The sequence below is a fragment of the Caretta caretta genome, chromosome 4 (genome assembly GCF_965140235.1).
Source record: "Caretta caretta isolate rCarCar2 chromosome 4, rCarCar1.hap1, whole genome shotgun sequence".
NCBI classification, from domain to species: domain Eukaryota; kingdom Metazoa; phylum Chordata; order Testudines; family Cheloniidae; genus Caretta; species Caretta caretta.
The window spans coordinates 129,209,403-129,234,576 of NC_134209.1; the positions used below are offsets into that span (position 1 = coordinate 129,209,403).

Consider the following 25,174-nt stretch of genomic DNA (forward strand, 5'->3'; position numbering starts at 1 on the left):
TTAGAGAAACTGGGACGGGCCCAGTTCATCTCTACCTTGGACTTAACCAAGGGGCACTGGCAGGTACCGCTAGATGAATCTGCCAAGGAAAGGTCAGCCTTCACCACACATGTTGGGCTGTATGTATTTAATGTACTCCCTTTCGGGCTGCAGAATGCACCCGCCACCTTCCAAAGACTTGTAGATGGTCTCCTAGCGGGATTAGGAGAATATGCAGTCGCCTACCTTGACGATGTGGCCATATTTTTGGATTCCTGGGCAGAACACCTGGAACATCTACAAAAAGTCTTTGAGTGCATAAGGGAAGCAGGACTAACTGTTAAGGCTAAGAAGTGTCAAATAGGCCTAAACAGATTGACTTACCTTGGACACCAGGTGGGTCAAGGAACTATCAGCCCCCTACAGGCCAAAGTGGATGCTATCCAAAAGTGGCCTGTCCCAAAGTCAAACAAACAGGTCCAATCCTTCTTAGGCTTGGCTGGATATTACAGGCAATTTGTACCACAATACAGCCAAATCACCGCCCCACTGACAGACCTAACCAAAAAGAAACCGCCAAATGCCGTTCAGTGGACCGAAGAGTGTCCAAAGGCCTTTAACCAGCTTAAAGCGACACTCATGTCTGACCCTGTACTAAGGCCCCAGACTTTGACAAACTGTTCCTAGTAACCACAGATGCGTCTGAGTGTGGTGTGGGAGCAGTTTTAATGCAGGAAGGACCAGATCAAGAATTCCACCCTGTAGTGTTTCTCAGACAGCTTCTTGCTGAGAGGGAAAGCAACTGGTCAGTAAGTGAAAAAGCATGTTACGCTATTGTCTAAGCTCTGGAAAAGCTACGCCCATACGTTTGTGGGCGGCATTTCCACCTGCAAACCGACCATGCTGCGCTACAGTGGCTTCATGCCGCCCTGGGAAATAACAAACTGTGTTCGGTGGAGTTTAGTTCTCCAAGATTTTGATTTCGACATCCAACACATCTGAGGAGCTTCTAACAAAGTGGCTGATGCACTCTCCCATGAAAGTTTCCCAGAATCAACTGGTTAAAATCGTCCTTGAGCTGTGGAAAATATTGTTAGTCTTTATATACTTGGTAGTATATTTAGAGGTACATGTGTCTTATTAACTCTGTTTTCTCCTAGAGCTCCAGGAAGAAATGACAGCCAGTGTTCCCCCCCATCTGTGTGATTTGGGGGGCATGTCATAAATATAAAGGGAAGGCTAACCACCTTTAAATCCCTCCTGGCCAGAGGAAAAAACCCTTTCACCTGTAAAGGGTTAAGAAGCTAGGATAACCTCGCTGGCACCTGACCAAAATGACCAATGAGGAGACAAGATACTTTCAAAGCTGGAGGGGGGGAGAAACAAAGGCTCTCGCTGTCTGTCTGTCTGTCTGTCTTTGCCAGGACCAGAGCAGGAATGCAGGTCAGAACTCCTGTAAAGGATTAATAAGCAATCTAGTTAGATATGCGTTAGTCTGTTTTGTTTAAATGGCTGACCAAATAAGTTATGCTGAATGGAATGTATATTCCTGATTTTGTCTTTTTGTAACTTAAGGTTTTGCCTAGAGGGATTCTCTGTGTTTTGAATCTGATTACCCTGTAAGGTATTTACCATCCTGATTTTACAGAGGTGATTCTTTTACTTTTTCTTCAATTAAAATTCTTCTTTTAAGAACCTGATTGCTTTTTCATTGTTCTTAAGATCCAAAGGTTTGGGTCTGTGTTCACCTATGCAAATTGGTGAGGATTTTTATCAAGCCTTCCCCAGGAAAGGGGGTGTAGGGTTTGGGAGGATTTGGGGTGGAGGGGGAAAAAAAGACTTTTCCAAGCGGGCTCTTTCCCTGTTATATATTTGTTAGACGCTTGGTGGTGGCAGCAATAAAGTCCAAGGGCAAAAGGTAAAATAGTTTGTACCTTGGGGAAGTTTTAACCTAAGCTGGTAAAAATAAGCTTAGGGGGTTTTTCATGCAGGTCCCCACATCTGTACCCTAGATTTCAGAGTGGGGAAGGAACCATGACAGTACATATATATAAACTGGTTAATTTGAGATATTTAGCAGACATCAGAATTACTACATTTCATAGCTGCTATTGGCCTCTTCAAGGAGAGATTGTGTGGGGGTGTGTGTTTTTGTTTTTTTAATTGAAGCAGGCCAAGTGGGGCATAGACTTAGGTTGTATGCAACTGTATAACAGTTTCCATAATTGCAATAATATTTGTCTTATGAGAACAAAGCACTTGGAGATGTTGAGCTGGTTAGGTTACTAAAAAGCTTATCAGTCATAAATTAAATAGAAGGGGTGCCTTAAACACTGCAGTACTCTAGAATACATTCCATTGCAGCTGCATCAGGCAAAACGAGTTAACCAGCTGCAGGGAAGAGTGAACATTTTCCCTTAAATATAAATTTTAAAATCCTAGTTTTGTAATACTTATATGGAGGGCACAGGAGATTTTTGTATTTGAGTTTCTTCTCATTTGTGTATGGGTTTTTGTTTCAAGGCATCTGGAGTAATTGACTCTGTTTTCATGTCCTCTTAGCCAAATGCATGAGCTGTTTATCAGATTTCCTTTAAGACTACTGTTGTCACTGTACTAGGATATTTTTGCTTCAAGTGCCACTTGTTGCTACCACCAATTAGCGCCACCAATGGTAACAATGTTGGGAGCATGAGTGAAAGAAGGGAGCAGCTGATACTGTAAACACAGGATCATCTAATCCTGCTCAGAGAAGGTCTATACAAAACTGCATACAAAGGCTGATGGCCAGTGGTATCTTTTCTAAACTAACACTCCCATTGTTCGTTACCACCAGGTGACCTGAACTTGTGATGGCAACAGGTGGGAAAATTTCAACCAACACTTGTAGATGAAACCAAAGGAGGGCATTTCAGATATTGTCTATAATAAGTCTTGATAATGTCACTTCCATATTGAAGGCCTTATATACACAAGTACAGTTTCCCTAGACTTTCCCATGCTTACTGCTGTCAGTGCAGTCCCAGTGGAGCCCAGTGTCCTGGTAGCTGCTGACGTTTTGTGTAAACTTGCTGTAAGCAGGGTTAAATGACATGTTACTGGAAAGCCTGTCATTCTTCCTTGAGACTTGTGTATACTAGCACTTCTGCTATCACTAGGCCCTTTCGAGCTGCAACAGTGGGACATCTGAGAGAGAAATAGTCTCATGCGGACACTGTGTATACCGGGGGTCGGCAGCCTTTCAGAAGTAGTGTGCTGAATCTTCATTTATTCACTCTAATTTAAGGTTTCACGTGCCAGTCATACATTTTAACGTTTTTAGACGGTCTGTTTCTGTAAGTCTATAATATACAACTGAACTATTGTTGTACATAAAGTAAAGAAGGTTTTTAAAATGTTTAAGAAGCTTCATTTAAAATTTAAATTTAAAATACAGAGCCTCCGCCCTCCCCCCCACCCTCCCCGGACTCGTGGCCAGGACCTAGGCAGTGTGAGTGCCACTGAAAATCAGCTTGCCTGCTGCCTTTGGCACGCGTGCCATAGGTTGCCTACCCCTGGTGTATACATTATTTTGTCAATAATGGAAGATATTTTTAGGAACTTGATTAGGTAAGAATTTCTAGTAGGTAAGACATAAAGTTGGAGATAACTTTCAGTACTTAGCTTGTATGGGGTGCTACCCAAAAAGGGAATCCCTGCCTTGAAGTCACTGTCCCTCTGAAGGTACAACTGGTACTACACAGGACAGTGCAGTACGTACCGTTTGAATTTTAAAAATGTGCAAATTAACTACCTTCCTGGTTAATGTTAAATTCCTTTGAATCCTTATGAATCTTTCTTTCTATAGGAATTTGTTTACTAGAAACACAAGACTGGACAAACAAAATGATTTGGGCTGGAAGTTATTTGGAAAAGTACCTCTGAGAGAGAATTCACAGAAAGATCCAAAGAGAATACAGAAGGTATTTGCTTATCCTTTATTTTTGCGGTTTTCTTTGATTTAGGATTACTGTTGCACATTTAGTCTGGTTAAGTTGTATGATTTATGTCCATGTCTCTGAAGCATATTTAGCCCTTCAAACAAACAAAATTGCAAATGAAATTTTGGGTGGTGGGGTGGGACAAACAACCTCTCACCCCCAGAATGTCCTTACTTTTAATTATATTTTTTTAAAAATCCAGGTAGCTAGTCTGAATGCCATTTTTAAAAATAGTAATAAATTTAGCACTTTGTCTCAATACAGTTTAACATCTTTATTATCCTGCTGGAAGGGTTGGACACTTGCCTAAACTAGGACCTGGTCTACCCTAGGAAATTCAATTGGTATAACTGTCACTCAAGGCGTGAAAAATCCACGCCCACAAGTGACGCAGTTAAACCAATCTCACCCCCAGTGTAGATAATGCTAGGTTGAAGGGAGAATTCTCCCATTGTCCTAGCTACCGCCTCTTGGGGAGGTGGATTACCAATGCTAGTGTTTTAAAGTGTGCATTTGATTTAAAGGTGTCATAGATGAAATTAGCTAACTCAATATAATTAACTTCAAAGGGTTTGTCTGTGCTAGACTTTTTAATCTCAAATGTAGATGTGTTCATCCTGCAAGATTATGACAAGAATTTAACAGCCAAACCTGAAAAGGGCTGCCTGAAAGGTTCTGGATAGATTAAACTGTGTAACTGTAGTTACAACATGAAGGAGCTGGGGGATGGGAAAGAGTATCACTGAGTGGTACTTATTTGGTACACAGTTTTTTGTACTGATAACAGTCAGGCGTATGACACCTTTTTTAACTGATATATCAGTATAACCCCTAGTGTGGATGCAGTTATAGCAATATAAAGATGCCTTATGCTGGGATATTTTATTGGTCTCTTTGTATGGGAATAAGATATATTGGTGTAAGTGCACTTACATTAGTGTAAATGCGCCCATGCTAACGGGGCTTTCACTATGCTGGTATAATTAGAGATTAACAACTTTTTTGTGTATACAAGCCCTTGGTTGTCATGTGAAACAACATCTTTGCAACTAGAATAGCTAGAAATTTGACTCTTAATGTAGTGTTAAATTATTCAGAAATTTGCTTAAATTCTTCCACCCCACTTACTGGAAAGAGCTTGACACTTTTATATTTGGTAAGAGGATTTTCAAGTTCTGCCCTGAAGTATTCCTTCTAAAATTACTGAAGTGATGCTTTTCAAATGGCCATCTGTGCGTCTAACTCTTGATGCAAACACTTACTTACCACCATTGACTTCTGGAGTTTTATTAGGCCCTATGGCAGAATGTGACTGTTCCCTGTGATGTCAGTTGTTTGCTGTTCTGTACTTTGTCTCTTCAATAAGAACTGAACTTACCGGTACCCTTAGCTATTCAGTATTCCTAGAATACTACAGTTGTTAAATCTTATAGTGGGATTCCTTAGAAAAGGGTAGACGGTCATTTAGGAAGATATGCAGTATCTTTCTCAAAAGGCTTTAATCACACTCGCCCACACTATCCAGTTGAGTTTCTGGCTGAACCATAAGTGTTTAAACAGTCTTCCCTAATTGCTCTCAAGTACAAATAGAAATGTTTTCAGAAAGTTATCTGTTAATAAGTTTCATTTGCTTCTTTCCTGAAACTAATTTTCAAAATGTGGAAATTCTGAAACTTTAGATACCATAGTTCATACTTGAAAGAGCAGAAGAGTAGCTGACTCTGTTCAAACTGTGGAAAGGCTGTGTCAAAGTTCCCCTGAGTCAATGGCTCATCGGGCTGAGGTGGCTAAGGCACATCCATTTCATAGCCAAATGGTACAGAAGGGAGTAAAGTGGAGAGCATCAGGTCTGACCTAAGGCAGCCTTTGACTGCCCTAATCCAATGAATCAGGTACCCCTTTTACAGCTGGGTGAACAAGAAGTAACCTTTCAGTATGAGATTGAGCAAGTCTCGATCTTCAGGATTGTAGTCAAGCTCCTTAGCCACTCAGCCACCGCACTTCCTAGAGAGAGAGAAGTTGGGACCATGAGAAATAACATAGCTGCTCTGCTGGTAGAGAGGAATGAATGATTTTAATTTCAGTCATTTGTATGTTGTGATGTAAGGCTATGTTTACACTTGCCATTTAAAGCGCAAAATGTCCCTTTTTTGCGCTAAAATCATGGGAGCGTCTACACTGGTTAATGACTTTTCGCGGTGAAACTCAGACGTTTCACTGCAAAAAGAAAACCATCTTCACGAGAGGCATACAGTTCTTTCCCCTGTTCTATTTGCATTGTTGTAAAAGCGAAGACCCATTCTACCTATGCAAACAACTTTTGGCCTCCGGAGGATATCCCACAGTTCCAAAAGTGACCACTCTGGCCAGCATCTCCACTGCTCTGATGCCAGGTAAACAGACATCCGCCCGCCCCTCGCCCTATAAGCGCTGGGAAGTTGGAAACTCCCTTTCCCTTTGCTTGGAGATGTGGCAGGGAAAGCAGCCAGACAGCAGGGTTTGTTTTGTTTTTGTTTTGTTTTGTTTAAATGCCACAAAAGAAACAAGTAATGGGGCTTCTGGGATATGAAGCAGTGCATCACAAGGCACTGAGCAGGGACCCAGAATGCCTTCTGCTCAACCCCCCCCTTCCCACAAGACCTATTGAGAGAGCTGCACTGTGGGATAGATGACCTACAGCGCTGCTCTCCTCTGTGATGGAAGTGCTGGTAGTGTAAACACTCTGACGTCTGAGGAATTGAGCACTGGTTTGCATGCTCACTTTTCTTTCACCAGTTCCTTTTCACCTGTGAAACTTATAGCACAAAAACTCTGCAAGTGTAGACATACCCTAAGTCTGTCCTATGAAGACTTAATCTAGAATAATTGTTTACTAGGATAGATGTTTCAGTGAATACAGTAAGAGCTTCGTGAATGCTGCTAATGTAGTGTCTCATTCAGTCTTTAATATATTTTATCAGTTGTAAACTTTTTTATTCTACTCAAAAAAACTACCTTAAAATAACTTTATTAAGGTTGCAAAATCAAGCACTCAAAAGTTACCATTGTTCACTTAATTCACCCATTTTTCTGCATGTATATATTATCATAGTCCTTAATTACATGATTACATACTATTTTTAATCTAGTTTGTGTGCAGCTTTTTAGGTTTTTATAAAAAGAAAACTGAAAAACAGAAATTTGTCATTGACACCTACATCAGCAGGGTGGGATCCCTCCCTCCAGTTCTAATCAGTTTCTCTTTCCCACCCCCTTCTGTCCCAGTCTGGGATAAGAGCTTGGTTAATCTACTCCTTTCGCTTTCCCCCAGTCTGGCTCTTTTTTTCCCCCCTTGTATTGCGACTTCCTCCTTCATGCTGCTTGGGCATCAGCAGTGGGATCAGAGAGTGCGCTGGAGAAACAGGCTCACCAGCAAAAAATATATAATTTGACATTGCAAAACAATGTACTTCTCATTACCTTGCTCTCAGAAACAGCTGAACTATTTTGTCTGAAACTTTCCAAAAATGTTTAGCCTAAGGCAGTACCTGAAATGGAAAATTTCAGCCCAATTGGTTAAAGTTTGGAAGAGTTATAAACAGAAAGCAGGGTATTACAATGGGAAGTGCCAGGCAACTTTATTAATAGTTTGTGCTATTAAACATTCCTAAAATTAGAAATATGCAGTATTGGTGTAGCTCTATTGATCCCAGGGTATTAGAGAGACATGTTGGGTGAGGTAATATCTTTTACTGGACCTGAAGAAGAGCTCTGTGTAAGCTTGAAAGTTTGTGTCTCTCACCAACAGAAGTTGGTCAAATAAAAGAACATTTCTTCACCCACCTTGTGTCTCTCAAATTAGAAGTGATGGTCATGTTTTTTGAATGCTGTCTGTTCATGAAAAATGTCTGTGTTCCATTGTTTCAGAGGAAAGGAAAGTATTAAACTTACCTTTTACTGGTCTTGAATAAAGAAGTTGTTACATAAGGTTCTTTTCCAAGAACGTCTGTGCAAAATCTGGGTGCAGATCAGGCCCAGAAAGAGAGAACTTCAAGTCTAGGCCTGTAACATTAGAGCATAATATGTGGCATGTTTCTACTTGAGGGGTCAAGAGGTATTTACTTAAATTTCTTATTGTGACTATCCGACGAATTGAGACTTGCATCCGACAAAGTGGATATTCACACACGAAAGCTTATGCTCCAAATACGTCTGTTAGTCTATAAGGTGCCACAGGACTCTTTGCCACTGCAAAAATTGTAATTCTGGAATTCCTGTACCTTACTACTAGTAGTATACCAGTAAAAGGTAAGTTCTGAAGTCTGACCAAATAGCCTGGTATTGCATTCCAACCTGAAGCTCTCCAAACCCTAGTTCTGGGAGACTACTTGAGGGATCAAGCTTGAGACCATTGATGTTTCATTGGGAGCACAAGACAAGAATCCTATAGTGTTTAACCTCCAGAGCACATGACAAAAACAGCCCAGCAGGTGCACCATAGGCAGGGAAGCCATCTCTGAGATACCTGTATCCCAGACCACTTAAGGCTGCATACCCTAATATCCGTCTCTAGATTCATTATTTGTACAAAGCCCACAAACACTAGTGCACATAACTCATTGCTTTTTCCACCATAAGATTATAGAAAGGGTAGGAGAAGAGTAAAAGGCTCTGCATGCCATAGCTATAATCTTGGCATCTAGAATCAGCAGTAGATCTAATAGTCCAGTGACTATATCAGCAAAGGTTAAATAAAACTTCCATTGCCAGCTGTTCAGGTTGTTCTCCATTTTATGGCATTCGTTCCAGCTTGAGGTTGAATCAAGTTAGCTTTCTCCTAATTGGCACCATGTCTTCCAGGTACTGAGAGCACAGCAACTAAAGGGGGATGTGCCTTTGAATGTCACCCATCAACTGGTGACATTGCAGACCAGAAAGACGCTATCTCCTCCCCTTTGCACATTGAATGGGAGTGGTGATGAGAGATCCCTTTAGAATCCCACAGGAGAGCAGGCAAAGAACTTGTTACCTTTTGTAATGTGAATGAAAGGAATAAGACCATTGAAGGGCCTTCCTATCCTTTTACACGAAGTCCTGCTAAAACCTCTCAGTTTATGAAATCTCAAGCCCCTGATAGAGCTAACAATCAGATGGACACATTACCCTAGTTATGAGGAGAAAGTAATTACCCGTGACTTATGGGAATTTCTGTTACAAATCCATGTTTAAAACCACACTTGCAGGTGAATGAGGTCAAAATGCATATGTAACTGCTCTGGCACCACCACCTCTTAGCTTTCCACTGTTCAAAAAGCTAGAGACTGGTTGGATATTGATGAGATAATTAAAACGGAGACGGCTTTTTGAGCAGGGGCCTTTCCACTGCCTGTTTTAAAGTTGGCTTGCATCTTGCTTGCTTGTAGGGAAACATTAACTATCTGCATCAGTAATCCCCAAAATCTGCCAGTTCTGGTGATTGCTTTAATGATGCAGAACACCTACTTGCCTGCTTGGAGTGGGACTGAGTCCACAAACTTACTTCATACAGGCTCCTGAGCAGCAGTCCTGTCAACAAATCCTGACATGAGTTGCCTGAATTAATTCTACCTGACATCCTACAGAAGACATGTTCTGTATCCCATTACCCATCCCCTAAGCTATCCAGTTCTCCTCAATTTTACTCAATGCTGATTCTTTCTTTCTTCCTTCCACAAACTGTCATGTCAATGAGTAAATTGTTTAGATTTTAGAACTTTCCTTGTATTTATAAAAGCCCAATAGGACAGCCTGATATTAGGGAATAATAAGATGTGCAGTACTATATCTCCACACCTCCTAGATATTGGGAAATCCAATCTGATTGGATTTTCCTGCCAGGATTCTCTTCAGCATTGTGAGCAGGTCAAAATGGCTGATACATCAAACATTTGCTCAAGTCACTGCTCTTGCTTTGGCCCAGACAGCAATCTTTTCTGGGAATACTGTACCAGGACAGCTAAGTGGAGCCCTGTGACTAGTCATGTATTTTGACTAGACTCAAAGGGTGAAGTCACTGGCCTATTCATGATTCACTCTTCTGGTTCTTCTACCACATGGGTACAAGACAAAGTTGTTCTCTTCCCCCCCCCCCCCCCAACTAGATGTAACTATTAGAATTTGCTAGACCAGTTCAGTTTTGAAGGGGGCAACCAGAACTTTAAAAAATCTTTAGAGTTTTCAGTTACCCTAATTTATTAAGCACTTAATATTTTTTTCCTTCCATCACTCATTTGGGACTGAAAGAAATGTGCAAGAATTATGTGGCTGATATGGCAAGCTTATATATCACTGTGGACCAAGGATAGTATATAGTCCCTGGGGAGCATAGTCACCTCCTCATGGAAGTAAGAACAGTAGGGGGTGATTAGGCAAATTCACTTAGGCTGTAACACCTGCAGAGAAAAGAGTCATATAGACTAGTTCAAACTGTATTCTCCAGAGTCAACAGACAAAGATGACTTTTGGATAAATAGTCTGACTTTAAACTGACTCTGAGCCTTCTTTCTGATCACACAAACAGGGCCTTCTGTCCAGTGGGGGCCCCAATCCTTGGACCTGCTGAGGCCCCATAAGACTGATGTTTTCTCTGTAATGCTTTCACCTTAAGAATAAATGTTCTTTTAGAAAGAGCTGTGTGGTAACTCATAACTGTGGGCAATTAGAACTGTTCATAGCCTATGAGGAGAAAGCAGAGTGCAGAGAGGCCTGTTTGGGCAGTCTGTCTTGCTGGGGAACTCTTAGTATAGGTGGTGAACTTTGCAGCCTGTAAAAACTCCAGTCAGGAGGGGGAGAAATGTGGGTCTCCGCCCAACAGAGGTGGTGGCTGTGGAGCCAGGAGCCTAAAAGTGAGTGCCCATGGACGGGAAATACAGGTGCTGTTTCGCTCAACTGTGACAGTGTAATTTTAGGAGATGTTTCAGTATAAAACTGAGGGGGGTTTTGGGGGGAGGGGGTAAGGGGGTAGGGTGAGGGAAACAAATCTTTAAACTCTGAAATTGAGAGAGCTTTCTTAGGGTTCCCACCTCTCTCCCCTCTGATTTTATTTTTTGTTTTGTATTATTATCCTAATCAGTCAGCATGAAAAACCAATTACAATTCATGAATTTGACATCTGATAGAGCCCGCTCATTAGCTGATAAACATATATACCCACTATAGCTGGGTGTTCACACAGGGATTTTGCGCTGGTTTAAAAATGAAATTAGATAAACAGTTGAATAAAACTGGTGTAATTTTGTGTAGACGAGCTGTCAGTGTATGTAAAACACAGACCTGTTTGATCAGTTTTTAATACTAATTACCTTCAAAAGGCCTGTTAGATCAAAACCAGCTAAACAAGTTGTCGGTTACCTACGTGTCAAAAGTTGTGAAATAGCCAAACTACTTAACTGAGTGAGTGGACAGTCATTTAATGACAATGGGTAAAATCCTGGTTCCAATGAAGAGAATTGCAAAACTCCCATTAAAATTAATGACAGGTTTCAGAATAACAGCCATGTTAGTCTGTATTCGCAAAAAGAAAAGGAGTACTTTGTGGCACCTTAGAGACTAACCAATTTATTTGAGCATAAGCTTTCGTGAGCTACAGCTCACTTCATTGGATGCATACTGTGGAAAGTGTAGAAGATCTTTCTATACACATAAAGCATGAAAAAATACCTCCTCCCACCCCACTCTCCTGCTGGTAATAGCTTATCTAAAGTGATCATTCTCCTTACAATGTGTATGATAATCAAGTCGGACCATTTCCAGCACAAATCCAGGTTTTCTCACACCCCCCCCCCACACACACAGGAGAGTGGGTTTGTGTGTGTGTGTGTGGGGGGGTGTGAGAGAACATGGATTTGTGCTGGAAATGGCCCGACTTGATTATCATACACATTGTAAGGAGAGTGATCACTTTAGATAAGCTATTACCAGCAGGAGAGTGGGGTGGGAGGAGGTATTTTTTCATGCTTTGTGTATAGAAAGATCTTCTACACTTTCCACAGTATGCATCCAATGAAGTGAGCTGTAGCTCACGAAAGCTTATGCTCAAATAAATTGGTTAGTCTCTAAGGTGCCACAAGTACTCCTTTTCTTTTTATTAAAATTAATGGGGCCAGGATTTCACCCAAGAACTCCCTGAATATAAACTCTGTAGGGTGGGAGAGAACAGAATTGTATGTGTCTTGTGCTCATAAAGACAAGGTGAGCGAAGTGATGCCTTTTATTGGACCAACTTCTGTTGGTGAAGGAGACAAGCTTTTGAGCTTACACAGAGAGCTCTTTTTTTAGGGTCTGTTCATAAACCCATTTGAAGTGGTCCTGTGTTAATTGTATCTGCATAATCTTGTACATTCTTAAAGCCATTTCTTTATCAGGAAGTGATATGTTGTAAGGGTGTGATCGTATGAATCAGCTGGTTTGTTTTGTATTCTCGGGCTGCAGAGCCTCAGCTGTAACTAGCCAAGGTCCTAGGCAATAAGTTATTACTCAGAGGAGAGTGGTGTATATTGAGAGAAGACAGATTTTAGCCATGCCCTGAGAGGTAATATAAATGCCTTCTTATAATTCTTCTGTAACTCCCCCCCTAAATAAACAAAAGGATTTTTTTTAAGTATCTTCCTTAATCCTTCTGCCATAAATCAGTTTAGGGTTGAAACCAAGAGTGGAAGTTGGTCTAAAGGAAAACTTTTTAGAAGGCCTTGTGAATGAGTTGGGAGCCCAGCATATGGCTGTAAGTGTAGTGTTTGTGGTACCATATTATTATAATATGGAGTGAACAAACACCTCTTGAATATGCAGAGATTTGGGTCCCTTACATTCAGTGTAAATTATCTCCCCAGCATGCACATCCATTTTCTTTCTGGATTTTGAGCAAGAGCATGACAATAGGGGGTTTCATAGAAAGAGAGTAGAAATACTGGCAAGTGTCTTCAACCACTCAGGTGCACATAATTACCCAGGGTGGAACTTATCTAGTGCAGAAGATTCTTGCAGGTTTTTGGTAACACTTAAACCCTAAAAGAAGGAGCAGAGGAGCCCCAATACTGAGAACTGCGTATGTAATTAGATTGCAAACTCCTCTTTTACTAAAGAGTTAAAGGCGAATTACAAAGGGTTTGCTAAAGTTACAAATGGTCTTATAAGAATCCAATACCAAGAAGTGTATGGCTGATTAATAATGTATAGTTGAGTTAACAGAATCTCCCTTATCTCCTGAGAAATCTGAGCTTTCTAGGTTTCTGTCTGTATGTGAAAGTAACATTAACAAAGGGAATGAAAAATATAGCATTGGAAAGAAAGGAATGGGTCGTAAACTTTATTGGTGCTTGCGTTGTCACATGCTCTCTGTCCAAAAAAAAAAAAAAAAAGCTGTAAAGTTCAGGTTCTTTTGGGCCTTTTTTTACACTCGGCAACTGTACTGCTGTAACTCTACTATTATAGCTCAAGTGGTACAGCCCTCAGAGGATGGATGCAGTTACAGTGATTATAAAGATGCTTATCCCACTACAGTTTATTCCCATAGCATAAGGGGAAATAAACTGTACTGGATGAGACACCTGTTGCATCTATGGCCAGCAGCGTTAAGTACAATAAGGAGTTTCAAAAAAAAAAAAAAATTGTGGGTGGTCACCAGTCTGTAACTGGATCCAACCTTTGGATCCCAGCTTAGAAAAGCAGCCACAAACCACTTCCTCGGAGACAAAAAGCAAACTGATTCCTCAGCCCAGTGCTGCTGAAATCAAATGGATGTTCACCAGGGCTTAATTTGTCATGAAAGAGGTGCTGGGGCTCAGGGTTCTTTTTTTACATTCATAACTGATGCGGCAAACCCAGAGGTGCCAGGGCTATGAGCTGCCAAGCCTAGAGGTGATGGGATTTAGCCCTGGTGTGAATTAAGCACTGACTATAATCTGGTTATGTGGCCGTTCTTTGGCAGCAAAAAGGGTGTGAGCAAGAAATTTTAATCTTGGCAAAGAAACAGCTGGAGATGCCCATCCCTACAGACTTTCTCCGGAACCCCAGCTGGAGATTGTTTTCAAAGGGAAAAGGAAGGGAGGGGAACCGTTGCCCCAAAATATTCCTCTCTTTCTCTCTATCCACGGCAGCCTGAAAACCTGAAGTAAAGAGACAGCTTTGAACCATAAGACTGCTGTAGCATATGATGTGAGAGGCCCTTTGAATTCATTTAGTTTAAGTATGTTATATTTTTTTACATTTTTTATGTTCTTGTAACCAATTCTTACTTTAATGCCTCATAATTTGTAATAATTTAAAATCTTTCTGTATTTAATAAACTTGTTTTATTATATCTAAACCAGTGTGTTTGGGTTGAAGTGTTTGGGTAACACCATTTGAGATAACAGGATTTGTGCATCTCATTTTAATTAACTGACAAACTTTATATGAGCTTGTATTGTCCAGGAGGGTGCTGGGCAGTACAGGATGCCCATTTCTGGGGAAGGTCTGGGATTAGGAGTTTGCTGGTGTTGCCTTGCACTGTAATTCGTGAGAAGCTGGCTATAGCACTCATAGAATATAGCTGGGAGTAATTTATATGATGGGGTACTCAGTACATGATGATGGAGGCTGTGTGAGAGCAGACCAGGAGTGGTAACTCACAGTGAAGCTGGGTAAAAGGTACCCCAGGCTGGAGAATTGAGGGGGCACAGCTGTCCATCTGTCCAGATTGTACCCTGGGTAATGTCACATTTGCATCCAAGAGCTTTAAAAGGACTGGATCAGGAGCTCGCTGGACCGTTAATGTTGATTTTTCAATAAGTCTTGGAAGATCCAGAAGATGGGAAGAAAAGCTAATGTTGTGGCAAGTTTTAAAGAGGGTAAATGGGGTGACCTGGGTCATTACAGGCCTCTCAGCATGATGTTGATCCTGGGCAAGATAATAGAGTGACTGATAAAGGACTAAATTAACAAAATAATTAAATGTAGGTAATTGATACAAGTCAATGAAGGTTTATGGAAAATAGATCCTGTCAAACTCTTTTTTTAGATGAAATTATAGATTTGGTTGATAAAGGTAATAGTGTTGACATAATGTAGTTAGACTTCTATAAGGTGTTTAACTTGGTGCTGCATGACTCTTGGATTAATTGTATCTTCTAACTTTTTTTAATGTGACCCATATTAAGTTTATTAATACTGGCTAATTGATAGGTCTCAAAATGCAACTGTAAATGGGGAATTATCATCGAGCAGGTCTGTTTTCAATGGGGCGTTCTTGGCCCTATGCTATTTAATATCTTTATCAGCAACCTGGAAGGAAACATAAAATCATCACTGATAAAAATTTGCAGATGATGCAAAAATTTGGGGGAGGGGTAACTAATGCAAAGGACAGGTCACTGATTCAGCACGGTTTAGATCGGTTGGTAAACTGGGCACAAACAAACAATATGTACTTTAATATGGCTAAATGTAAGTGTATACATCTGGAAACAAAGAATGTAGGTCATATTTAGAAGATGGGGAACTCTTTCTTGGGAAGAAGTGACTCTGAAAAAGTTTTGGGGGTGGTGGTTGATAACTAGCTGAACATAAGCACCCAGTGTAATGCTCTGGCCAAAAGAGCAAATGCAGTCCTGGGATGCATAAACAGGGGAATCTTGAGTAGGAGTAGAGTTTTTTTTTTTTTAACCTAGGTATTTGGTACTGGTGTGACTGCTTCTAGAGTTCTGTGTCTACTTCTGGTGCCTACAGTTCAAGAAGAATGTTGATAAATTGGAGAGGGTTCAGAGAAGAGCCATGAGAAAGATTAAAGGATTAGAAAGCATGGCTTATAACAGTGGTTTTCACTCTTTCCAGGTTACTGTACCCCTTTCAGGAGTGTGAAGCTTAAGCCTCGCCACCCAGGGTTCAAGCCCAATCCCAACTGCCTGAGGCTGAAGCATGTAATTTAGTTTCATGGGGGCCCCCTGTGACATGCGGTCCCAGGCAGTGGCCCTTCTTGCCACCCCCTAACACTGGCCCTGCACTTGCAACCCCCAAAACCAATCCCGTGACCCCCAAGTTGAAAAACATCGATCTAGAGGAGTTGCTGTACCCCTCAGAACACCTCTGCATACCCCCATCAATACATGTACCCTGGTTATGAACCACTGCCTTATAGTGATACTCAAAGAGCTCAGTCTATTTAGTTTAACAAAGAGGAGATAAGGGATGACTTGACTAGTCTGTAAATACCTACATTGGGAACAAATATTTCAATCTAGCAAAGGAGGATGTAATATCAGTTGCTGGAAGTTGAAGCTAGACAAATTCAGACTGGAAATAAGGTGTAAAAACAATGAGTAATTTACCATTAGAACAAAATACTAAGAGTCATGGTGGATTCTCCATCATGGGTGATTCTCCATCCCATTCTTAAATCAAGATTGGATGTTCTTATAAAAAATATGCTCTAGGACAGGGGTGGCCAACCTGAGCCTGAGAAGGAGCCAGAATTTACCAATGTACATTGCCAAAGAGCCACAGTAATATGTCAGCACCCTGCTCCCAGCACCTCCCACCCACTGGCAGCCCTGCTGATCAGCGCCTCCCCCTCCCTTCCCACACCTCCCAATCATCTGTTTTGTGGTGTGCAGGAGGCTCTGTGGAGGAGGGGGAGGAGCGAAGCATGGCAGGCCCAGGGGAGGGCACGGGAAGGGGTGGGGTGGGGGCAGAACCTGTGGCAGAGCCAAGGGTTAAGCAGTGAGCACCCCCCAGCACACTGGAAAGTTGGTACATTAGCTCCAGCCCTGGAGTCGGTGCCTCTACAAGGAGCTGCATAGTAACTTCTGAACAGCCGCATGTGGCTCTGGAGCCACAGATTGGCCACCCCTGCTCTAGGAAGTATTGTTGGGAAGTTCTGTGGCTTGTGCTATACAGGAGGTGGTACTGAAAGAATTCTGCACCGATGCAGAGACACAGAATTCGTATGACCCACATATTTCTGTGCTCCCCGCATAGAAAAACACAAAAGAAATCTGCGGGGGGGACACAAGTCTCTTCCCAGACACCTCATCTGTTCCAGTGTGCCTGGAGCAGCTTCAGAAACGTGAATCGCTGTGTGGGAGGGTGGGGAGGAGGCTTGGTCCGCGTGCCTGTGGGAGAGACGTTGATCGCTGTCGGGTGGCGGTGTTAGCCACAAGCCAGAGAGACTCTGTCCCTCTCTCTTGATACTGTGGCTCTGGAGGTGTGGAGGAGGGTAGGTCTTTTTGTTATGCAGGACGAAGGCTCTGTCCCCGAGGCAGAAGTGTAGCAGCCTGCCTGCCTAGTAAAATGTTACTTCTTGAGAATTGAAAAAACACTTAATTAAATATTAGTACTATGTTACTGAAAAATGTTAAGTTAAAAACACCACATTTTGTTAATGGTGCTGGTTAATTGATCCCATTCTCTGAGGCAGAAATGTAGCAACCTGTCTGCATAGTAACACTGTTAATTATTCTACTGTTAGTTAACTGTTCCCATTCTCAGTCAGTTCTACAGGTTTTTATGTTTCTGGGGGAAGTTTGAAGGCCCCTACAGCCAGAGTGATGTAAAACCTTATAAATGACAGTAAGGGAATCAGCTAAGAAGATCTATGCGCTTACTCACTTTTTTCCTGTGCCAAAGTGGCACAATGGGGTTAGATTTTTACTTACCCATTTAAAAAAAAAACCAACAAAACTTTTGAGGGCAAATAAAACATTTACCAAGCAGTCAATAAAATGTCAGGACAATCCGAACCAAGCACTTCCCAAAGTACCTAGCTAGGTCCAGGACAATGATTAGTAAAACTGTATGACTTTGTGTGAAAGTCTGAGCAATTTAAAATGACATTCTACTTTTCTTTTTTTCATTTGGTGTTCTGTAAAGTAATTTAAATGAAAATCCAGGATTATAACTGGAATGCAGGGTATTAGTTACCAAGTATTTGTAACATAACTTTCATGTATTTAGGAAATGCTGACTAGTTGTGATTTTTTTTTCTGTATTGTAGTTTAAATAACTTACCAAAACAATTGAAACTGGTGTGATTTATATTGCATTATTTTGACAAATAAAATTTGCAGAATTTTTAATCTTTTGGCGCAGAATCCACCCAGGTATAACAGGAGGTAAGAGGAGATGATCAGTAGTCCCTTTTGGCCTTAGAATCTGTGAAGCATGATATACTATTTAAGTGTTGGGAAATACTAAGTGAAGTTTGTTCTTTGAGATAAAGTTCAGAATCTTCTGTGGAGTTTTTACTTAATCAGTGTTGAAAATACATTTTACTGCCACAAGTTCTTCTAGAAGGTCATTTGATAAGTCTGCTTCAGTTGCCTCCAATTCTTTTCGTGCCTTTCCCAGAGAGTCATCATTCAGTTTGGGAAATACATGTTAGAAGCCACAGTTGTTTTCTGAAACCATTTTGAAAGTTTTTGTTTTCATTCCAGTGCAAGACAAAAACATGCCGGGAAATGGAAATATAATCTTCCAGAGAGCTCTAGTTATCAGCCTTGAATTTTATTTAGTCTAGGAAATAGTTCTTGTTGTTCTAAGTATACTGTCATTAATCCTGCCATGATGGTTGATGCTTTGTGTAGTGTTGAGCCTTGTTGCTCTTTGGTTTGGTTTGTTGATTAGCTGGCCACTTCATGCTAGTTAGTGTTCCTTATCAACTTAAATAGTTTGCATCCTATTGTTTTCCTTTTATCATTTTCAATAACTTCTATTAGCTCTTCAGTTAATTAGCCGTAACAGTGGTCTTGTTTATAAGCAGAATCTGTGAAGAGTTATAGACTTCATCCTAACTAGTTTTTCAATAATATCAGCGTTATTTGCAGTTCTGAGAATAGCTTTTGGTTTTGCTCCTGTACATCTTGTTTCAAAACAAAACAAAATTGAAAGGTCGGACTTTAAACAGTCTTCTTGAATAGATGACCTATGTGCTTTCTGTTTGTTTGTTCTTTTTTGGTCCACTGTTTTATAGTAGACACTTGAAATATTGTTCTTTCTGATCACTCTATCCTTATGACATACAAAAAACTACATTACAAGAAAGTTAATAGTTATTTGTATTACCATAGTGCCAAGGAGCCCTAGTCAACGACCAGGACTCCATTGTGCTAGGTGCTGTACAAATATAGAACAAAAAGGCTGTTTCCTGCCCCAAACAGCTTACAAACTTAAGTATAAGACAAGAGACATCAGATGGATGCACTGAGATTAAATGGGGTGCACAGTGAGATGATGATATGATTGTAAAGTCAAACATTCAAAATTTAGGAAATGCCAAGTTTACAGTTGCCTCTGTAACCTTAATTCTGCTTCCTTGTGCATCCATCCTGTATTCTGAATGTGGAAGGTATATTGTGGAAAAAATAGCATGGGATTGTGTAATTAAAGACTATATTGTTATGTATTTGGATGGGCAACCTCAATGTTGTATAGTGCTAAGCAATCTAAAAGTAGTGTTACCAGCTGCCCCTTATAAATGTGTAGATAAGTGTTTCAGCCAACACGTCACTTATTTTTGACTCCATAGCAGTACCTTTTGATTTCATCAGGTTTCCATCTCTGCCAAATGGACTCTTTAAAAGGTGTATTGATGACAGAGTTTCTTGGTTGATGACGGTTCTGTTGAGTTGACAACTCCTGTATATTTCAACCTCAAAAAGAGCTGCATGATAGTCTGCTCTCAGTAGATGAAACCACAAAGGTTTACCACAGGAAGACTATTGCCCACATGCTTTTCTCATCATGATTTTAGCTTTCAGTTTGGTCCTGTACACTTATGCCTTTCATACCTGATGTAAAGTTTGAGACTCTGGATATCCAGGTATCGCACATTGAAAGCTGATCTATTTCAAATGCTCTGTTGCTTCAGGTATTTTCTTGAATACCTAATTAGCATTTCTGAATCATTGTTTAAAATGTATCCATTTATTGTGCATGAGTTTCACAAGAAAGATTTATTCTCCAAGACAGTGACCACTTGACACTCAGATATTATGGTGATGGGACCAATCTATGTACATAGATCCTAAACATAGTTATGATGACATTGATTTAATCATCTATCAAACTAAGACCAGCTAATACATTTTTAAATCTCACCGGTGCAGTGGCGGATTAGCCGCTGGGCCAAGTGGAAGGTCCCAGAAAAATGGGCATGCCCCGACCTGCTCAACCCACCCGTCCTCCTGCCGGGGCATGGGGTTCGGGCACTGGGGCTTCCGCCTGCCCGGTGCTCCTGTCGGGGAACAGGGGAAGCCCCCATGCCCCAACCCCATTTCCCTGGCAGGAGTGCAGGAGGGGTGTGGGTGTGGTCAGGGGGGAGACTGCAGGCAGAAGGGGTGGCTCAGGGCCCCCATTTGCTGTGGCTCAGGGCCCCACAAAACCCAAATCTGCCTTCACACTGTCTATTCTGTGGTAAACTGTGTTTAAAGACATGTTAATTAACCCTTGTTAGCTAACACATTTTGAAACATCATTTATTTTTCCAGTTTAGACAAAGCGCTCTGTCTAGAGTAGAGTAGTTTTCCTGTCATTAGGTGTCCTCTACTGCCTTCTAATCAGTCCTGTTCTATCTACCTGTTTTTCCTGGGGGTCTAGTAGGATAATGACACCAAGGAAGGGAAGTTTAAGAGGAGAAGGGATTACTAGATTGTTTGAAACTGTTTTATATTTCTTTAAACCTTTTCTTTAAATAGTATACAGACAATTTAAAAAAAATGTTTTGAAGCTTCAAAGCTCCTTTTCCTTTTGATTATGGACTGAGAGCACTGTTCCCACTAACTTTTCCCACTGATATATGGAATGAATTTAGTTATGTGCCTCAATATGGAGGTAATGTGTGACACATCACCTCCATATTGGTGCACATAACAAAATTCATGTGGTGTTGGCGCGGCCGAGGGGTTGGGAGTGTGGGAGGGTGAGGGCTCTGGGTGGGGTCAGGGATGAGGGGCTCAGGGCTGGGACAGAGGGTTGGGGTGCGGGGTGTGAGGGCTCCGGCTGAGGTTGTGGGCTCTGGGGTGGGGCTGGGGATGATGGGTTTGGGGTGCAGGATGCCCCAGGGCTAGGGCGGGGAGGAGGACTCTGCCCAGGTCTTTCTCCCCGCAGCAGAACCTGGGCTGCGAGGGAATGTCTTTCCCCACAGCGGCAGCTCCAGGGCTGGGGCCACGGGATAGGCGCCTCTCCCCAACCGCGTCAGGTGTGGGCCGGCGCTGGGGGAGGGGTGCTTCTTCCCCGACTGGGGCACCTCTCCCCACTGCTGCAGGTCCGGGTCTGGGGCAAAGGCAACTCTCCTAGTGGCAGCCCTGAGTATTTGTGTGGCATTTAATAGGCTGCTGTGCAGCCGCGCAGCTTAGGGGGAACTTAGACTGAGAGCTCCCAATTCTTTGGTCTTCCAAGTAGACATCAAGTAAAAATAGAGGACAAGATGTGATGTTCCCAACACTTTCAAACTTTAAAAAAAAGGCAGAAAAATCCAGTAATGTTTCATGCTGCATTTATACCAGGTGAAGAAATAAAAAGGTATGACCTTTTTTTTTTTTTAATAGACCACCTTTTAATTCAGTTGGTTGCGGTGTTGTAGCCATGTTTGTCCCAGGATATGAGTCTGAGACACACAAGGTAGGTGAGGACCAACTTCTGATGGTAGAAGGTACAAGCTTTTGAGCTACACGGTGCTCTGACATTCTGGTCACCTTCTCCAAAACTGAGGAAGAGCTCTGTGTAGCTCGAAAGCTTGTCCCTTCCACCAACAGAAGTTGGTCCAATAAAATGTATTACTTTATTTACCTTATGTTTTTTCTTTGCATGCAAAGGCCTGGAATGGAAAGTAGTACATATATTTAGGGACAAGTTGACCAAGTTACACTTGTTATGGAAACCATGAAGCTAAATTTCCTGACTTCAGTGTGATTGCTCTTATAATTTTAATCCCCAATTAATGGAATGGGGGATTGTTGGGAGAAGCGTTCCATTTCTTGGTTATTTGGAGTTCATTTTTAAAAACTAGTTTCCATTTATATCTTGAGCCTGGATTCAGTTCTAGCCTAGGATGTCTGTGAAACAAATTCTGATGAATAGTTTCTGCTACATTCACTCTCTAGAGAATAAACAATAACAAATCTGAAAGATGAAAAGCATTGTGTTGGGTATTGCTAGCATTTAATGGAAGCCCAATTACACCCTAGCAGTAGCTGCAATTCAGTAATTGCACAGTAGCTTTAGGGGTACATTTATTAAGAGATTTGAGGTACAGGATAGAAAAGTGCTGAATGAATTCGAACATTGTCCTTTTTGCTTTCTAAAAATATACTGAATTTGCCATTCATTACCAAATGCAGCAACATTTGGTTAAATTTTTTCTTAACTCAAATATTTTCTGCTTTCTTGTTCAGTTAGAGATTGTACTATCAGCCTCAGTGCATTGATGTAATGAGCTGCTGCTTGCAGAATGAAGATCTGCTCTTGTCCTCTCTTTCTGTGCGCATTTTGTAAATTAAGGCATAACAGGAGGAAAAGGAGAGAACTGATTGGATGTGTTACATCTGCAGATGATTAATATGACTGCTGCAGCTTGCTTCCTCCGTGTTGGAGCATTCAACTGCAGACAGCTTTGATTGTGGAAGAGAAAGAAAGCAAGAGGGAGGAACATATGATAGCCTTTTTAATTTTAATGGTATCTGATCTCCTTGATGCATGCATGTTCACTGGTTTTTCTGTGGAATCAAGACAATGAAGGTCTTTAATTTTATATTATCGAATCAGCAAGGCCTTAAATGATGTAAAGTGAAATGGGGTTCCAGTGTAACTGTCTCTGAAGAACTGCGGCTTTCATGGTGAGTGAATGTATCAGACATGATGCTCGGAATTTATGCAACATCTTGGGCAGTATATTACAAAATAGCACATTATTTGCAGCACCACCACAGAGAATGGTAAGCTGTTACTATGCTGATTGCTAGTAAAAACATAATAGGCTAGAGACTAGCTTTCAAATGCATAGTTAAAAATGTAAACCACCTTAAGATAATCTTCTGTAGGTATTAAAATCCTTTTTAAAAAAAATGTAAAATCAACTCTCGAAAGGAGAATATTTTCTCTTTGTGCAGAGCAAGGTTGTTCAGCCAGGAAATACATTGAAGTACTATATCTTCATGAAGGTGTTGATTAAGGAGAATATACCACTGCTAAATGAAAAATAATCCGTCTGTTTTGCACCTTTACCAAGATCAAAACAGATGTTTGATAGATTTAGTCTTTAACTCAGTAGCTTTCAAAATAAACACACAATAAAAATAATTTCCAGACCCCTTATATATCATGCTTCAAAATCTTTATTGGTAATGAGGTGTAAAACAAGCAAAATGTCTGCATGTTGTTGTTTAACTATTTTTGTCATCTTACTTAAAATTTTAAAGTAGACCTGCTGTCACAGCACATACCTTAAAAGTCGATGTGGAGAGTTAAGTCTCAAATGGTTTTCTTCCGATATTAATTGCACGTGTATATCTATTACGATATTGGTTTAATACCCCTTAACCTGTATATATTTATAAACGAGTAAGAGTAATTAACTATTTTAAGAGCTGTTCAGCAATTCAAGAGGTATTTGCTAGTTACAGAATGTCAGCATGTACAGATCTTGCTACACTCTCAATCAACAAATATTCTTAGTGTGAGTTTGTGTAGAGTTCAGAATCTACTTCATAGCTGTATCTTCAGAGTCTGCTATGCCAGAGACTGCATCCTCTGTTCATTAACATGAGGATTATTTAACAGCTGTTGTCTTCTGATTTTTTTAATATAACAAATTTTGAAATGAGTTGTGAATATTGACTGTCTTGTCATTTTTACTCCTTTTTTGGATATTGCTTGAAAGGGTAAAAATACTACTGACAATTCATACAGCTTGTCTTATAAAATGTGCCACTCCCATTTTAGGAGCAGGCTGATGATGATACAAGCTCACTGGTCTCTTTTACGCTTTAGTGTTCAGTAAAACATCCAAAGACATTTGCTAAAATACAGAGGATGATTTGGGCTTTAGAGGGGGTGGAATAATAGAATCTCTTAATGAGCCAGCATCTTAAATAGCCACAACAAAGTAGCCTCTAAAATAAAACTTGTTTGTATTTCAATATAATATTTATATAGTAACTGTGTGTGTGTGTAGTGGAAAGAGATGTTGGGCTGGAAAAAAATTGGGTCTTGAGTGAATGAAGTATTTTCAGAATTGGTTCTTCTACACAGAAAACAAAATCCCCACTCCAGAACACTATGTAAAGTCCATTAAACCTCCCAGAAGCAGCTGTTTTTCAGTCCCTCTTCAAATGAATGCAAACCCTTTCTAAAACATATCTTTTCACAAATTCCATAAAGCAGGGCACTTAATTCTCATTCCTTTTTAAAATTGTGTTGATGTTTTTTTAGTCTGTCTTCTGTGTATGCTTTAGGAAGAGCAATATACGAGTTCCATACATCATCTTCAATTTCTTCTTAACTTAATTTAATGTGCTTTCTATTAGTAATAATCCAAACAATTAAAATGTTGTAAATTTAGGATCAAGGATCAGTTGACCATTGGAAGCAGTAATATATGTTAATGTTCATTTTCAAAAACAACTAATTTTGTCATATAAGAATAAAATGCAGGCTTGTAATTGATAGAGAAATTGGGAGAGGGAGTGGCGTTTGGTTGTTACACAGCTTCGAAACAGCTTTCAGCTTCGAAAGAATAGTAAATATGGCAAGCGACCAGCTTGGCTTAATGGTGAAATCTTAGCGGATCTTAAACATAAAAAAGAAGCTTACAAGAAGTGGAAGGTTGGACATATGACCAGGGAAGAGTATAAAAATATTGCTAGGGCATGTAGGAATGTTATCAGGAGGGCCAAATCGCACCTGGAGCTGCAGCTAGCCAGAGATGTCAAGAGTAACAAGAAGGGTTTCTTCAGGTATGTTGGCAACAAGAAGAAAGCCAAGGAATGTGTGGGCCCCTTACTGAATGAGGGAGGCAAACTAGTGACAGAGGATGTGGAAAAAGCTAATGTACTCAATGCTTTTTTTGCCTCTGTTTTCACTAACAAGGTCAGCTCCCAGACTGCTACGCTGGGCATCACAAAATGGGGAAGAGATGGCCAGCCCTCTGTGGAGATAGAGGTGGTTAGGGACTTTTTAGAAAAGCTGGACGTGCACAAGTCCATGGGGCCGGACGAGTTGCATCCGAGAGT

The 25,174-nt window shown here is 40.8% G+C and overlaps 1 protein-coding gene across 7 annotated transcripts in view; it reads left to right on the top strand.

The window, feature by feature from the left end:
* Window positions 1-25,174, top strand: part of TBC1D14 (TBC1 domain family member 14) — a 122,496-nt gene that overhangs the window by 44,699 nt on the left and 52,623 nt on the right. For 6 of the 7 annotated variants that reach the window (XM_048848944.2, XM_048848945.2, XM_048848942.2 and 3 more), the window contains one exon: window positions 3,827-3,941. In XM_048848944.2, the coding sequence (XP_048704901.1) occupies window positions 3,827-3,941 (115 nt within the window). Of the gene's footprint in view, window positions 1-3,826; window positions 3,942-22,504; window positions 22,781-25,174 lie in introns of those variants that run through there. The other variant, XM_048848950.2, reaches the window with a different exon arrangement.